Genomic DNA, 17206 nt, shown 5'->3' with positions numbered 1-17206 from the left:
GAAGAAGAAACTGCTCTTTGGAAGATTGAATTGGAATTTGGTGAAAATCAAACAGATGGGGAGTTTCCCATGATAATGACTCAAGGGAAGATGGTGCTGCGTGTTATGGTTGTGTTGAAAACTTGAAGAGATTGAGGATGCTACTTTTTCTGTGACTTTTCCTCTCGTTTCGTAATTGACTTCTTTCCAAGCTCACTCGGAGCGGCAGAAAACAGTAAGCATACGCTGGGCGTGTAATTTTAATGTTCTGCTCCCGCTGCGTAACTCGCGGGTCCACTGTATTGGATTCAACTGAGGAGGAGAATTGAAGGCACGGAGAGTGGCCATGTGAACTAACGGAATAGTGGCAACTCATGCTGCAACTGCAAAAATACAAAGTTTCTCTGTGGAATAGAACTGCGTACCAATGTTCTAGAAACCAATTCAATATAAAGCATGACAAAACTGGTAGTCAACCGAACTGCTTAACTGTCTTTAATGCTGTTGTTCCTTGCTCTTGTACCTTGTCCTTCCTGAGAGAGTCATCGGAGGGCACAGGCAGGACACGGGAATTCGAGCACACGTTGAGTCGCTGGAGCCCCAGGAACGTGACGTGTCGCTGCGCACATCAGAACTACGGTCTTGTGTACAAGTGTTCAAGGTAGAATGAAAGTAGCCTGAGAGAAAAGAGGGACGGGAACGTGAAAAGAGCTACACTGGGTTTTTTGCACATATGAAGGACATAAATTCAGGGCAACAATTACTGAATCTCGGAAACCGCAGTAAGCGTTGCACTGCAGTAAGCAGGAACAACGCGAAGCACAGGCTTTCTGTGGGCGTGGCCTTGTAAGAACAGTCAAGCTCAAAGTACAGAACAACACTACTGATCCACCAACTGGACAGCCATTTTAAGAGACGGAAGTCCATTTTGTCCATTACGGAAGCTCTGCTGAGGGACCAAACTTATGAGCAGCCCAAGCACGCCAGGCATTTGACCAATTTACCTTCAACCCAGGATTCTGAATTCTGGGTCAGACCGTTGAGGAGGAATCCCAACGTCCTTAGCCATGGTCATGAACGTCTCATCGAAACGTGCCCAGCTTCAAATGCAAAGTACCACTTTTGCTCTCCTCATATCCGGATTGGAGAGCCCAGAAGAAGTCCTTTTGGAGGAAGACGCACATAACCCACCCAAAAATGAAGGTGCAACAAAGAGAGCCAGCAGATCAATATATTCTGCAGACCGGCACCCAGGATATTCCCAATCGCTTGAAAAATAACTTTGAAAGTGAAGATTTTGATTACAGGCCACCAATACAAAACTCTGGCAGACCCGCTTGTGAGAGGGGGGTGGAGCTAAGCGGTGTTATCAAGCCTCACACATATGCACCTTGATTCCAGGCTAAGAGCCAAGCCACAATGGCCTGGGCAACCAGGTGGGCACCAGAAGCAATGTGAGGCACAGGGAGAAGTGGAGAATGATAAGCGAAGCAGGTGACAGGTCAGTGTGGGTTGTTTGGGTGAAGTCAATGGAGAATGGTGCAGCCGAGCATAGAGGAGTATCTCAAACAGCATATGCAAGGTAAGGTGTTAGCTGGTGAGGTAAAGTGGTACTTGGGTGCTAGAGTGTGTTCATGTCAAACTTTAAAGGGTTGAGTGTAGTGGAGAATAGTGAGGGAGACAGTGGAGAGTAGTAGGAGGGGCTGGAGTAGAGTGTAGTGAAGCAGGGACTAGCTGAGTAGAGGGAAGGGGAAGAATTGAGAAAGTAGAAAGTAGGATAGTGTAGCATTAGTCAGAAAAACATCAGAGGGAGGAAGAGAAGAGATTAATAGTAAGGACAAATTAAGGAAGGATATAACATCAGGGCGAGGCGTAAAGCCCAAATGAGACCTGGGTGACTGCAAGCCAACAATACTTAAAGTTCATTTTTCTTGTGGGACCCCAAATTAGGTTTTGTCTAGAAGACCCGGAGGGAGCAAGAAAGATAAGGTGGTGGCCTCTAGGCCTACCCCACTAGCAAGCCATATCTTACATAGTAGGGGTTACCAATCTCTAATGACCACCTTGACATTTAAAGAAGTCTCGGCTAGGGTGGAAGGAGACCAGGGGAAGAGTAGAGAGAGGGACAGCCATTAGTGAGACCCTAATTTAGCCTTTAATAAAAGCCATTGAACTATCTTCGACACTTGGTGTGTTCTTAAGGCCATCTGTACGCACCTTATAAAATGGCATTTTCTTTAGTTGCGACCATCAGTAGGTCCTACCACATATGTACTGTATTTGGGTAGAATTTCTATGAATTGTTGAATGTATGGCAGCTGAATGTGGTTGAATGGGCGAATGATTTATTGTCAAGTGTATGAATTGGTACGTTCTTAATGGTTAGCTCTTTGGCAATGTAAATAATACTTTAAGTGCTGATTAGGTCACCTTTAATGTGTCTGTTTAAATGATGTATCAGGTTTAATAAAATTCCTTTTTGATACCTTGTTTATAAATGAAGCTCTTCTGGACTATTTTGTCTGTGCTTATCTGTTATATTAATGCCCCAGTCCAGAGTGTGGGGTCTACTTAAGGCCATCTGCGACACAGTACAATTTTGGTTGTTGAGCCCCGGGACAAGTTTCCAGATATCTTCCCTGGCTTAAGTGACCCGACTGGGTATTTTGCAAGGTGTACCCGCTCCCCTGCCACTAATTCCACTTCCTGGATCTGGTCAGGGATTTGTTTCTGTCCCTAAAATACATTATGGGAAATGTAGTTTTCGCTAATTGGCTTGCCTAGATACCTAGCTCCCTTAGTCACCCGGCTCATGGGCACCAGACAGAGTTCTAGGCATGGAACATGGTCACAATCTATAGACTGTGTTTACTCTCCCTGTGACGGCATTTCCTCTTTAACGACTTGAAAGCAACTCACATAATTCAGGACAAACATAGCAAGGAAAAGCTTACAAAAATTGTGAGCCGGGGTTCTCCCAACAGGGATATGTTATGTACAAAAGCATCCAAACCGCTCTGGATAGGCCACCAGCTCCCACAATGCAAGCTACCCCACCTCCTGGTGTTCCGTTTGCATCCTGTAGCTTATTTACCAGGTGATGGATTTGGTAGACTGAATGCTCAAGCAGATAGGAGTACATCACCAGCCCCAGCTCAAGTGACAGCTTCCAATATTCCAGCACAATGCCAGCAAGGTAGAAACATGCTTTGCGATGTCCCCAGCATGTCACTGGACAGAAGGCAGACTAGAGCCTTCAGATGGGGCACACTCCATTACAGGGCTGTTTGTGTGCCTGCAGCAGCCCTGTGGAGCTCTGGCCACTCCTGTAGATCAGCCTGGGTAACAGCGGATGGTCATGGATATGAGAAGCTCCAGTTCATGTCTGGTAGGAGATAGGCTGTGTGGCTTATCTTCTTGCATTGCTCCCATAATCTAAATGTTCATTCCCCGTGTCGAACCGAGGGTGCAAAGTGTACTGCTATCCAGTGTGAAGGCAGCATGTGTGCATGCTGTTCATGCACACAAATAAACAGTGCCAAGCAAGGGCTGTCCGATTTAGGGCCAGCAGTTAAGAGTACAGGGTGCCTGACAATTACTTTAACAGCAATATTTGTTCTCAAATCAAGGCTAACTTAGGAATCTTAGAGGTGTATTAAAACACTTCAGAAACAGCGAACACATAAGCAGTGGATGTCAGTGAGGCAACTTTTCTTTGCTTTGCCATGTTAGAACAGGTTAGTTGGCCATAGCTCCCTGCTTGCTATCCATCTACTTCTATCCTCCCTATGGCAGGTAGTGGGTCATGTGAGCATTTTCCCCAAAGGACATATGTGGGCCAGGGGCACTATAAAGTGCCAAGTCACATCCAGCATGCAGTCTGCATTTGCTACAATAGCCTGATGGCTCAGCCTCCTAATATACTTGAAAACGAGATCACCATTGCAAGGCCATGTACAGCTACCTTCTTATATGGATGTCTCACATTTGCTGTTGCAATACATATGGTGGGCCTGCAGATGGCTCACATAATTCTCTAGGGTCCTGGCTGTTATCTGACCAGGTAATGGCCTCTCACCTCAGAGGTAACACATGTGTGGCCACAACTGGTCACACTTGGCACAGAACAATGTGTATGTATCCTACAAAGACCAGAACAAACATGTGGAAAGTAACATGTCAAAGTGTATAGTGCAAGGGTGGTAAATAAAAGTCAAAGTTATTTGGTTCAGCAACATACCCTTATGCTGTCCCACAAAATGGCTGTATTGATTGATGGGTCCCTTTCTTGTCTCTTGCAGCCTACGGTTATAATGTCACAACTGCCCAGGACCAGGAACGTGTAGCAGAGCTGCAACAAGCCCCCAGGATAAGTACAACACAAAGTGATATAAAAGACAGGGTTATGCACTTGAAGCATTAAGAGGGGGCAGAGCAGCAGCTGTTACTAACGGCTGGGGAAGGCGTCCCACAAGGAACATCTAAAGCAATGACAGCTGTGTTCATGAGCATCTTGCCAGTACACTCGTCATCGCTTTCTCGTTGCATGGGGACCCTCTCAACCCCCACCCTAAGTACCTGCAGGAGGACACATCATTGTTGCCTCAGGCTGCCTCATAGCCTACTTAACCACAAGTACTACTTCCATTCAACCTAACGTGAGAGTTCCTCCCTCCTTTATCACTGCAAAACACCTAGGTAGGAGATGCCATCCCTGCAGGGGAGGGGGCCCCTGCAGATACACACGACATAATATCAGTCCAGGCAGCACATCCTGTTACAATTGAGCCAACCCTGGAAACCCCATCAGCCCCACCCCAACCACTTTTCAAGGGCCTGCCAGATGACACCTGGGCACTGGCCGCACACCTTGAATCAGCTGGTGAGGACCTCTGCCATCAACATACGTCTACGGAATAACACAAGCATTCATAGAAGAGCACCACCTGGAGGACCAAGCACAAGTAGGCTGCAGACCGATGAGGAAGGGAAACAGCGCTGCTTTCAATCTGGGACGATCTTAAGATTAACGCAGTTGTTGACAAAAACACAGCTCTAATACTCCTGGATCTCTCAGCAGCATTTGACACAGTCAACCGTGAAATCCCCATCAGGAAATTGGAATAATTAGGAATCACTGACATAGCCCTGCTATGGATTAAATCCTTCTTAACAAACAGAACAAAAACTGTATAAATCAAGCCTTTCAAATCCACTGCAACGGAATCAGAAGGATCTTCCTTCTCCCCACTGCTCTTCAACATCTACCTGATGCCACTAATCAATCTCATTAAAAAACACGGTCTCACTTGCTACAGCTACACTGACGACACAGATTGTTTACAAAATACAAGACACACAGGAAGGAAACAACACTGGAAGACTGCCTACAAGAATACAGCTGGATGAACACTAAAAGCCTCAAACTCAGCCCGGGCAAAACAGAAATAATGGACATATCCAAAAGCGGGGAAACCAACCACTACATCACATGGCCGACGGACCTAGGAACAGCACCAACTCCATCAACGATAGTAAAGAACCTGAGAGCCCTGATGGATAATAAACTAACACTTGTGCCACAAGTAAACGCTATAATCAACAAAAACAAAAATCTTCCTTTGACATGCAGTAAAAAGGATCTTACCATTCCTCTCTTTCACCCCCAAAACACTCACCATCATCACACTCATCATGTCTAGAATAGAGTACACCAACAGCCTATAGCTAGGAAAGCCAAAATGACTATTTAAAAATCTCCAGCTCATCCAAAATGTTGCGGCCAGACTGCTGCTCAAGCTACTGCGAAGAGAACACATTACCCCAGCGCTGAAACAGCTACACTGGCTACCAATAAAACACTGAATAATGTTCAAAACGATGTGCATACCACACAGAGCAATCCACGGTCCAGGGCCAAGGAGCAGAGTTCCTAAAAGAGAAAATAACCCTCTACCATCCGACAAGACTACTCAGATCAAGCAACAACAGTAGCTTACAACCAAAACCATACAATAAAAGAACATTCGGCAGATTATAGTTCTCTCACTTGGCAGGAAAATCCTAGAATCACCAACCAAAAACCATTTGCAACACAAAGGATCACCTGGAATTCAGAACCTCCAAACCTGGCTCTTTGCTCCGGAAACATTGACTAGGAAACAGACCCATCAGGAACAAGATTCTGAGAAAATCATAACCCCTAAATCAACTCCTCACCAAAGCATAAGACAGAGGGGACACCCTGACCACCCATGCCCCAGAACGCTAAACCACAGAAGAAACCTAGGTATGTAAGATCACCACACAGGACAGGAAGGGAGGGACTGGAGTCTACTAACCTAAACATCACCGACCCAGAATGAGGGACCGCAGAAAAGCAAAGACAAAAAGGTAAGAGAGGAAGAGAGGGACAAAACAATTAAAAAAATTAAAAAGGAAAAACATTAACAAATAATTCAAATTAACAAAATTGTTAATATAACAAAACATAACAAAATGCAAAAACCTGCTAACCCAGCTCTCAACTTTCCACATACAACTCTCATACAGAAAACGAGGCAACCACCTCTCTGCACAGCAATCTACACGCACTTCAACACATTGCAACGACAGATTAACACATAACCGGGAACAAAAGCACATGGGAATTCGCACAGACCCGTTAACTGCACTTAGGCTCAGCAAAAGGTGCCAATACAACATCGCAAATCTCACTTTCCTATTCCCAACTACACCCTACTAACCCTCCTCCAAACCCCCTTTTTCCACACTCTCCTTCTCAGATCCGCCAGAGTGCCTGGGGATGACTTTGGTGGTGGTGGTGCGCGGTACAAATACCTTTAACATTAACATACTTTACCTGTACTTGGTCCTTTCCGTGTTCACTTTACACTTCCCATCTTGCCCCCCATCATCTCTTCCTTCGGTATCTCTCACCATTTCTAAGCTGATGACACCCAGCTTTTCCACTCCTTCTCTTCTTTCACTCCTGACCTCCACCTTATTCTTTCTTCCTGTCTCACTGTTGTCAAAAACTGGATGTCATCTCACCTTCTTTCCCTCCAACAAGCTTCCCCCCATCTCCTCCTCCTTTTAATCTCTTTCCCCTACCAATCTCCCTATCTCTGCCTCTGCTTGCAATCTAGGCCTCCACTTTGACTCCTCCCTCTCTTTTACCCATTAGATTGCTCTTACCGCTCGCGCCTGTCGCTACCACCTCTTCAATGTCCGCAAAATCGATTCCTCCCTCACCTTCCACGCTGCCAAACTCTTATTCTCTTCCCTCATCTTCTCTCGTCTTTTCTATTGCTTTATTCTCCTCTTTGGTCTACCTGCCTCTCATCTTGCCCTCCTCAAATCCCTTTACCACTCTGCCATCCGTTCCCTTTGCCTTCTCTCCCATCATGATTCCATTTTCCCTTCGCTTTCTTATCTTGGCTGGGTTCCCTTTCATTCCCAACTTAAATTAAACTTCCCCTATCCTGTTATTAAATCTCTTCATGATCTCGCTCCGCCTTCCCTTTCCTCTCTCTTTTCTATGCTCCCTCTCGCCGTTCTGCTGATCTCTTCCTACTCTCTGTTCCTCCGCCTCCTTGTGCGTCTTCCCATTTCCGATTGTTTCAGCTCCTAGCCCCCCTACTTTGGAACTCTCTACCTCTCTCTATTCGCTCCATTTCCTCGTACAATCTGATCTTCTTCATCCCCCGCCCTGACATCCATCATTACTTCCCCTTTTTCCCCTGTCACTTACACCTCCCCATCCTCTCCACTTCCTCTTAAGCTTCATTCCCTCCCCCCTTGACATTTCTTCTTCCTCATCCCTGTCCTGACTCCCCCATTACTTCCCTCTTGCTCTTTCTCTGTCCTATTTCTCATTTATTGTTTTAGATAAATTGTTCTAAATACTGTTTCTGACGGTTTGTCTCATGTTTTGCATTTATGCTTCTATTTTATTATATTCTAATGTATTCCTGTTGTAATGTAAAGCGCTTTGGCGTAAAGCCATATATGAATGTAATAAATAAATAAACATCTAATTTGCAGGGTGGGCTGAGAGGGACTACTCATTTCTAGGGACTGCTAATATGCACAGCAGAGGGGTGGCAATTCACATGGTTCTTTAACAAGGGCAGCTAGTATGTAGGGCTGCAAGCTTATAAGTGCTGCTAAGATGCAAGGATGCTCGTTTACATAGGATTCTAATGGGCGTGCTGGTTGGCAGGATCCCCAGCTTAGAGGCAATTCTTTGACTATCACAGCTCCTGGTAAAGCAGAGGCTGCTTACATGCGGCTGGCTGCCTGCCCTTGGGAACTGCTGGTGTGCGGGTGGTAGGTTTGCAGAAGTTGTTAATCAACAGGGGCCAGAATTTGCAGCAAAGCCAGCTTGATAGGGCTAATAATGTACAATGCTACAATGTTTGCAGGGGCTGCTAATGCGCAGGTCCGAACTGAAAACCTATAAGGCAGGCAACAGAGCAGAAACTGTCACAACTGTGTGTGCAGACTCCTTATTGCACAGTTCAGGCATGCCAATGTATGTAGATACAGTACTGTTGTGAATAAACAGTGATAGAGGCATTGAGCTATCTTCGCACACCGAACAAAAAAGCAAAGGAGAACAGAAGTGCACACAGATGTGACTAAGAGAGAGATTAAAGTAATGATAGAGCGGAGAAGGCACTCAGAGGTGATGAAAGTGCAGAGAATAGGCGAGGTCAAATGGTCAAAGAAGAGGTGTGAGGGAATGGGAGCAAGAGGAAATACTGTTAAACTGGAGTGAGGAGGACACACAATTATCTGCGATGTAAATGGGGGGTGGGGGTCACAGAGGATGGGGAAGAGGTGTCAGTGAGAGAGAAGAGAGAAAAGGGCATTATGAAGTGGAGGTGATTGAACGATCAAATGAGCGAGAAAGAGGATGTAATGGGAATGGGCATAGATGGAAGTTAAGAGCTTGATAACGAATGCAGGCATAAGAGCGAACGAGAAGTCAGTCAAGAGAGACAATACTAGCGTAAATGCTTTGAGCGAGACACCAGAGAGAAACCAGAAATAGATAAAAGAGGAACCTAAGCCAAGGCTGGTCTGGACATGGAGGGAGAGGGGACAAGAACAGAGAACGATTGGTAATGTAGACAGCTGGAAACAAAAAGACTAGGTGTGACTGGAAAAGCAAAGGCAAAGGTTGAAGGATGAGATCAAATATACAGCGTGAAAATAAATGGAGCTTGGGAATGTAGGAAGGATGGTCCTAGGCTACATGAGCAGACAAGGATGGATTGGCAGTTCTTCAAGAAGAAATCACTGCATTGAGGATGCAGGAATAGAGTTCAGGAAATCAAGAGCAAGACTGGAAACAATGCAGCCACTGAGGAGAAGAGTGTGTGTGTGTGTGTATAATTCACAGGAAATGCTAGACGGAAAAAAAGAATACAAGTAAACTTCAATTTCAGGAAGACAAAAACAAATAAAACAAAATAAACCTGCAAAGAAGAATGAGCCCATCGGGCAAAGTGGCACTGGTTGTGACCCATATGCGCCTTGTCAACCCCAGGTTACTGCAAGCATACCAGGCTGCTCATTGTAAGTGAGCCTTTCTATAGCAGAGGTCTGTGAGGAACCTTTAGTGGGTAGAGCAGTAGTTATATACAGTGGAAGAGTAAAGGATTCCACTTCTGATGCCCGTTATATCACTTATCCGTGAGAAATTAATTTCTAAATCCACATGACCTCTAAGAACATTGAACCCTACCAAAACTATGTTGTGCAATCGGATCCTGCAATAATGTCCTGCTCCCAACCTTAAAATATCTGTGAACATCTATTGTCTGCCCCAAAACACCAATTCTTTGACCCCCATCCCCCTCACCATCTCCAATCCCTCAGTTTCCCAACAATAATAGGTGTTCATCTGCAGAGATCAGACAGTGCTAAGCAGACTCTAGTGTAGTGCTCCCCAGGCGCAGAGCTCAGTTGAGGGCGAGAACTCATCAGAATGCCTCAGGATGTCTGTATTAATCACATCACCAGACCATAGAGGAAGGTTCGTGGCAAGGCCAGGATCTCTATGGAATCATACCCCTTTTTCTCTGCTACTCCAATGCCATCTAGTGGGCAGTTAAAAAAGAACAGCATCAAACATTCGCCAACAAAGGTTGAGTAACACATGAATAGTACATGGCCCACCTCAAAAGAAGGCCAGTGGGAGAACAGACTTTGCAAGCCCAGATAAGGTTTCAGGAGTTGCAATTAGTGCCCACAAGAGAGCCAATCTTTATGATTCTAAAAGGGTCAACAGCAAGGGAAAGCTGAATGAGTTTGTCAAGACACAGAGCGGTCCTTCAAATCGTGGCGGGAGCTGGTTCTGCCATCAACTCACTTCATATAATTGAGGGAAATACAAGCTTAAGGAAAATGTTTAATTCCATGTACTCTAGTGGAAAATGTTGTCGGACACATGTTTAACTCTAAAACCTGAAGGAAATAATCAATAGGAGCCATACATCTATCCAGATCACAAATTAATTTAAAAACAAAACATTAAAAGAGTAAAACAGTTCAATATGGGACCAGTGCACAAGAATAACTGGGATCCAAGAGGAAATGTCCTTTTTATTAGAAATGGTATACCTAAGACACAAAAAAGGAAAGTGAAATCAGGGTACTTTGGTTGGGACGGCAGGCAAGACATTTAAACAGAAATCAACAAGAGTGCCTAAATCAGTGAAGAAAATACATGAATGTAACTTACACAACTGAACATAAAAGAGTTCAAAATCACACCCATTCAACAATAAAACTAACATATGGAGGAATACCCAATTAATGAAAACAGGTGATGCAGGACTTGGATTTCATCTGAGCACAGTGAATATTTCTATTCAATTGACAGTTCCTGCAATTAACACAAAAAGGTACTTTGTCATAGAAATGTACACATGATACAATGAAAAACCTTTGACATATTCAGCTTGCTCATCACACTCAACAAAGTTCTTCTAAAAAAGTGTTTAAACAGTGTCCTTTGCACCCTCTCTTCTTTAATGTGTACCCATATAAGACAATCCCAGGCCAGGGAACTGTCTGCTAATCTCATGTGGCCCAGTAATGGGCAGCAATAGTGTTAGAGACTTTCATGATCCTGATAGGACTGGGCTAGAGATGAGGAATTTTCCACAAAAGGACAAAGGTTGCAGATTTAAGATCAAAGGAGTTCCATACAAAACACACTCGCCTGAGAAATTCAGAGCAGTTTATGTTTTTTTTATTGTGTTTATTAAGTACTTATAGTTTAATTTAACCTTTGCACTATAGAAACAAACACAGATAAAAGTAATTCAAGTTACACGAGTAACAACAAATCAATTCCTTAACAAATTCATAATATACCAATTGATAAAAAAAACACACATTAAAAACAATAATTTCATCAACATAATAACATTGTTGTCCTCACTTGCTAGAAAAATACACGTAGACAATAAAAGACCAAAACATTTCAAGTGAATGTTAAAGCAGTGTTGTACAGGCGCAGCATAAATGGAGTCCAGATTTGTGAGATTGCAAGGGTTCCAGGAAGCATATTGAAGTTGCATTATTTTACTCCTGTTTATGAAGTTGTGGGTATACAAATAAAGTTGCAACTAGTCATTCATGAACCGTGTTTTAATTGCCTTATAGTTCCTGTTCAGATCAGGCAGTCACAATTGAAGAACTCCAATGTGTCTGCTATTTTTTGGATGATTTATTGTTAATTATTTGGGGAATATTTGTCCATGGTTTAGCGCGTAAACGTGGTCAGTATGCAGTGCATCTGTAGAGATGGTGTAACAAGCTCTCTGATTTATTTTGCTCTAGAGTGCTTGTTAACCTCATGTTCTATGGCACCAAATACAACTACTTAAGTGAAAAATGTTTTCTTGGTACAAAAATATGACAGTGCTCCAAAGTAGCCGACGAGTCTATGTTCATTAATTCAACCACCATGTCTTTAAGAATTCCTCCCTTTTCCATTTGCCTTTGGCCCTCAGGCACTGTTTCATAGGATGGCTACTTGCAACAGATGCAGGGTCTACCATTCAAAAAAATGCCAGGAGGGGTGAATTTCCAAAGACCAGTGCTTCTGTCAGTCATAACCAGCAATATTTGTGATAGGTTCTGTGCAATACAGTTGTTTAGCTGCCAATCAAAACTGAAGCGCTGAGGGGATGTGCCTTTACGGTTTTGGTCACTACTCATGAATCTCAATTATTATTTAAGTCTCACTGCACTAAAGTCTTTTAGAAGAGGTGAGTGCATCAGAATGTGTTCTCTGGTGGTTAACAGGTTGCATCTCTAGATTGAACCTTTTCCCGCAGTCAGTGCATTTACAAGGTTCTCTCCTGTATGCTTTCTCAGATGGTAAGTAAGAGCTCTCTTCTGACTGTATTTTTTACCGCAGTCAAGGCACTGATGAGGTTTCTCACCAGTATGTGTACTCTGATGGTCAATGAGACTGCTCTTCTGACTGTATCTTTTCCCGCAGTCAGGGCACTGGTGAGGCGTCTCACCTGTATGTGTTCTCTGATGGACAATGAGACTGCACTTATGACTGAACCTTCTTCCACATTCAGAACATTGATAAGGTTTCTCACCTGTGTGTGTTCTCAGATGCTTAGTAAGATCTCCCTTCTGACTGAAACTTTTCCCACATTCAGAGCACTGATGAGATTTTTCTCCTGTATGTGTTCTCAGGTGCTTACTGAGATCTCCCTTCTGACTGAAACGTTTTCCACATTCAGAGCACTGATGTGATTTCTCACCTGTATGTGTTCTCAGGTGACGAATAAGAGGTCCCTTTGCTTTGAACCCTTTCCCACATTCAGTGCACTCATAGGGCTTCTCACCTGTATGTGTTCTTAGGTGGTAAATAAGACTTTTCTTCTGACTGTATCTTTTTCCGCAGTCAGTGCACTGATGGGGTTTCTCACCTGTATGGGTTCTCTGATGGTCAATAAGACTGCTCTTCTGACTGTATCTTTTCCCGCAGTCAGTGCACTGATGAGGTTTCTCACCTGTATGTGTTCTCTGATGGTCAATAAGACTGCTTTTATGACCGTATGCGTTTCCACATTCAGGGCACTTAAAAGGTTTCTCGCCTGTATGTGTCCTCAAGTGCTGAACAAGACCTTCCTTCCGATTGTACTTTTTCCCACATTCAGTGCACTCATAAGGTTTCTCGCCTGTATGTATTCTCAGGTGCTTAATGAGAGAACCCTTCTGACTGAAACTTTTCCCACACTCACTGCACTGAGATTTCTCCCCTGTATGTGTTCTCAAGTGACGAATTAGAAGTCCCTTTGCATTGAAAAATGTCCCACATTCAGTGCACTCATAAGGTTTCTCACCTGTATGTATTCTCAGGTGTTTAATGAGAGATCCCTTCACACTGAAGCTTTTCCCACATTCGCTGCATGGATGAGATTTCTCACCTGTATGTGTTATCAGGTGGCGATTAAGTGATCCCTTTGCATTGAAACCTTTCCCGCATTCAGTGCAGATATGAGGTTTCACACCTGTATGCGTTCTCTGGTGGCAAACAAGACTGCTCTTCTGAATGAATCTTTTCCCGCAGTCAGTGCACAGATGAGGTTTCTCGCCTGTATGTTTTCTCAGGTGGGAAATAAGACACTCCTTTCTTATGAAGCCATTCCCACATTCGGTACACTGATAAGGTTTCTCACCTGTATGTGTTCTCAGGTGATACATAAGACTACTCTTTTGATTGTACCTTTTCCCACAGACTGTGCACTGATGTAGTTTCTCCTTTGTATGTGTTGCCAGGTGGATAATAAGATTACTCCTCTGACTGAATCTCTTCCCACAGTCAGTGCACTGATGAGGTTTCTCACATGTATGTGTTCTCAGGTGGTACTTAAGATATATCTTCTGACCAAAGCTTTTCGCACATTCTGTGCAGTGATAAGGTTTCTCACCTGTATGTGTTCTCTGGTGGTCAATAAGATGTCTCTGATAACTGTACCGTTTCCCACATTCAGGGCACTGATGGGGCTTTTCACCTGTATGTATGTCTTGATGAATAACAAGAGGTTCCTTCCCATTGAACATGTTCCCACATTCAGTGCACAGATGAGGTTTCACACCTGTATGTGTTCTCTGTTGGTAAATAAGAACACCCTTCAGACTAACTTTATCTGCAACCAGGGCACAAATGAGGTTTCACGTCTGTACATCAGCTCAGGTGGCAAAAAACACTGATTCCTACTGAAGGTTTCTGCACACTCAGTGCATGGACACTAATTGCCAATTTGCGTTCACAGGGGATTAACAAACTCTTTACGTAAAATACCTGTATATTCACACACCCACTATATTGAATATGTTCAATCATGAACAATAAGCTATTTTTACACAACTTAATACACTATTATTATGATGAGAGAACCATTGTACATATGTATTTGTATATAAGTGATAGGATTCTTGAAGTTACCATGCAGGTGTTTGGGAGAAAGCCCTTAAGTATTCAATAGGCTTCTCCAATCCCAAGTCCTTATTACTTTGAAAATCCAATGAGTTCCTTGACTTGCATCCTTCCGAGATGTGTAGATACACTATCAGTGAAGCTTTGAACTGTTTTAGTCGATCAGGTAAATTAACAGAATCGTTGTTGCATTTTCCTGGGCATCAATTGCCTACAGAATTAAAAGGAGATTCACATTATTACCAATAGATGTTCAAAATCACAGGCATAACATTTAACAGGCAGACTGGTTCTCAGTACTAGCGTTGTGGTCTAGTAAATTGTTATCATGTGCTTACTGTTAGGAATTTGAAGTCCCATCCATCCAGGACAAGTATCTCAATGAGTGGTAGAGAACGCCCCAATGATAAAACATAATACAACAGTGACGGATCAGATGTGACAGTCAGCTGAAATACTGTGTTTTGTTCATAGTTAGACACTACTTTTAGGACCCAAGATTATGCTACAAAATAAACTATTATTGTTTATTGTGTCATGTTTTAAAATAAAACGTTTCACAAATTTCTAATAAAACAATTCATACATTAACAGTTTCATAATAAATCACAAAACAGATATACATTCTTACAATTACACTCCATAAAGCATTCCCAATAAAATCAATAACACCCACCTCTATTCACCATAATATAACATTTCTCACACACAATAAAATCACTGGTTTATGCTAATGACTTCTTTTGAAAGAGAAGGGATGTCTCCCAATAGTACAGAGATCTCATCTAAAAATGCAATCACAACAATTTTAGGGATAAAGGTTTTGTGCTCAATCATCTCCATACATTCTCAGTAAATACAATATCCATATATGAATAAAACAACGTTCTGTACCAAAATCCCACCTTTTAAAAATAAAATGCTGGATGGTTTCAATAATCTGCAGGTTCTTCTACGATACTCCATCCCAAACACGAGCCCAGTACTTCCAAAGTTGGGAGGCGTTTTAACCTAAAATCTAACAGACTAGATCTAAAAGACAAAGATGTAGATTTCACCACATTGGGAAGTCATGTCAATGGTGGGTGGGATCCAACTAGTGTATTTGCATATCTCTTACACAGTTTTAACACACTCATCTTCCCAATGATTCAATATGATCCCAAAGCTTTAATTTTTTCCACACAGTAGCGCAAAGAAAACAAAGTGCAGGAGGGCCTAGTGAGGTTCAGCTCATCATCATCCTGGAGAAATGGGCTCCCAGGACACCGGTAAGTCTTCTTTAAAGGATTTGTTTTCTTAAAGTAAAAAAGGTATTCCTGACAGTGCAACGACTAACAGAAAGGTTGCAGTATTTATATCCAGTGGACTGGAACCGAGCGGGGATTCCACGTCTCCATTGAGACTTCATTTGGGGAAAGAAGGGCAAGAAGCAGCAAATTCTGTTTAAAACAGAACATTATATGATAACCTGTTTATGCACAACAGTTGCAGCAAAACACAACATGTTTGTTTATAGCAGTTGTATCCAGTGTATGTTATTGATTAACCATAGTGATTATTGATAGTTATTAAGGACGACAAAAGAGGTTTATTTCTCTTGTACATTAAGGAAAGATGTATGGTAGGTGTGTACAATAAATATCCAATATTAATTAAAATAATAAAAACGTTGTACTACCTGGTGAACAGAATGGGGCAAGATAAGTGGTGACTACCATTCTTCAGCCTACAGATTTACGTCATTCTTTACTGCTATTAATAAGCCACTATGGGCGGCTTTTTCATTTATTTGCTTTTTTTCAGCAGTTACGAAGCCATCAAAGGAGACGGACATAACCATGTTTTTTTTGCAGAAGGACAATTTTACAATCCTTTAATCTGTCAACATTTGAGGATTCATGTTTTATGTTGTAATATATTCATAGAGCACACGGTTTCTATCAATTTCAAATTGCAGGATAGTTTAAGGAAATAATTTGTTGGCACGGAAGATACTGTGGCTGCAGCCAATGAGTATACAGTCCCTGTTGGCTTGCGTACAGCACTCCCCCAACTTGATCCTACGCAGGACCTTCAGATACCATCCTCTGCCAATCCCTTGTCCAATTCTTTCACAAAGCCTGGCCAACACCTTGTTCCCAAGTGCCTCTCTGGGTTCTGACTCCGTTGGTGGCAATATGTTGGTGATAATAATGTTTCTTGGATCTAGAACAAGCTCTCTTTGTGACTTATCTGCAATATGTGGCATCCCAGTTTTCCCGAGTCGATCCAATCTAAGAGGACTGGGTTTAGGTTTGGTGCAGACTCCAGTAACAGCAGAAAAGGAGGCTGGGCCCAGATCGGTATCCACCAGAACCAGCCCCTTCGGAGCTGACCTGTCTGAACCATCAACAGTGGATGCTGACATAGAAGCGTCAGAGGATTGTAACACATCTCCCACTGTTGGCGCCTGGGTGATTTTCAACACACCTAACTTAGTCTGGCTATTTGTATCCTCAACCACAGGAGGAACAAATTCCTGCTGCAAGGTTTGACAGCCCATATTCACCATAGAATATGGTCCAAGAAATCTTTTGAAGAAGTTATCCACCATGGCAGGACGTACCAGTGTGGCAACTGGCCAGTGACTCCAGCCATAAACAAAAATCATAGGAGTTTCGACATTGGAGGAGCTCCAAGGATATTCTTTCCTTTGCTAGCTGCCATTGGATGGAGGAACGCTGGTCCATCTTGCCAGGG

General features: G+C 43.1%; 1 protein-coding gene across 1 annotated transcript in view; it reads right to left on the bottom strand.

The window, feature by feature from the left end:
- LOC138452714 (zinc finger protein 850-like) overlaps window positions 1-15559 on the bottom strand; it is a 354959-nt gene extending 339400 nt beyond the window's left edge. The window contains exon 1 of the mRNA XM_069605063.1: window positions 12327-15559. Coding sequence (XP_069461164.1) covers window positions 12327-14088 — 1762 coding nt within the window. The 5' untranslated portion in view covers window positions 14089-15559. The remainder of the gene's footprint in view (window positions 1-12326) is intronic.
- Window positions 15560-17206: the final 1647 nt, after the last annotated feature.

Source organism: Ambystoma mexicanum, chromosome 4p, assembly GCF_040938575.1.
Source record: "Ambystoma mexicanum isolate Mex_15411 chromosome 4p, UKY_AmexF1_1, whole genome shotgun sequence".
Lineage (NCBI taxonomy): Eukaryota > Metazoa > Chordata > Amphibia > Caudata > Ambystomatidae > Ambystoma > Ambystoma mexicanum.
The sequence above is the reverse complement of the archived record's forward strand: the minus strand, read 5'-3'. Positions and strand labels throughout refer to the sequence as shown.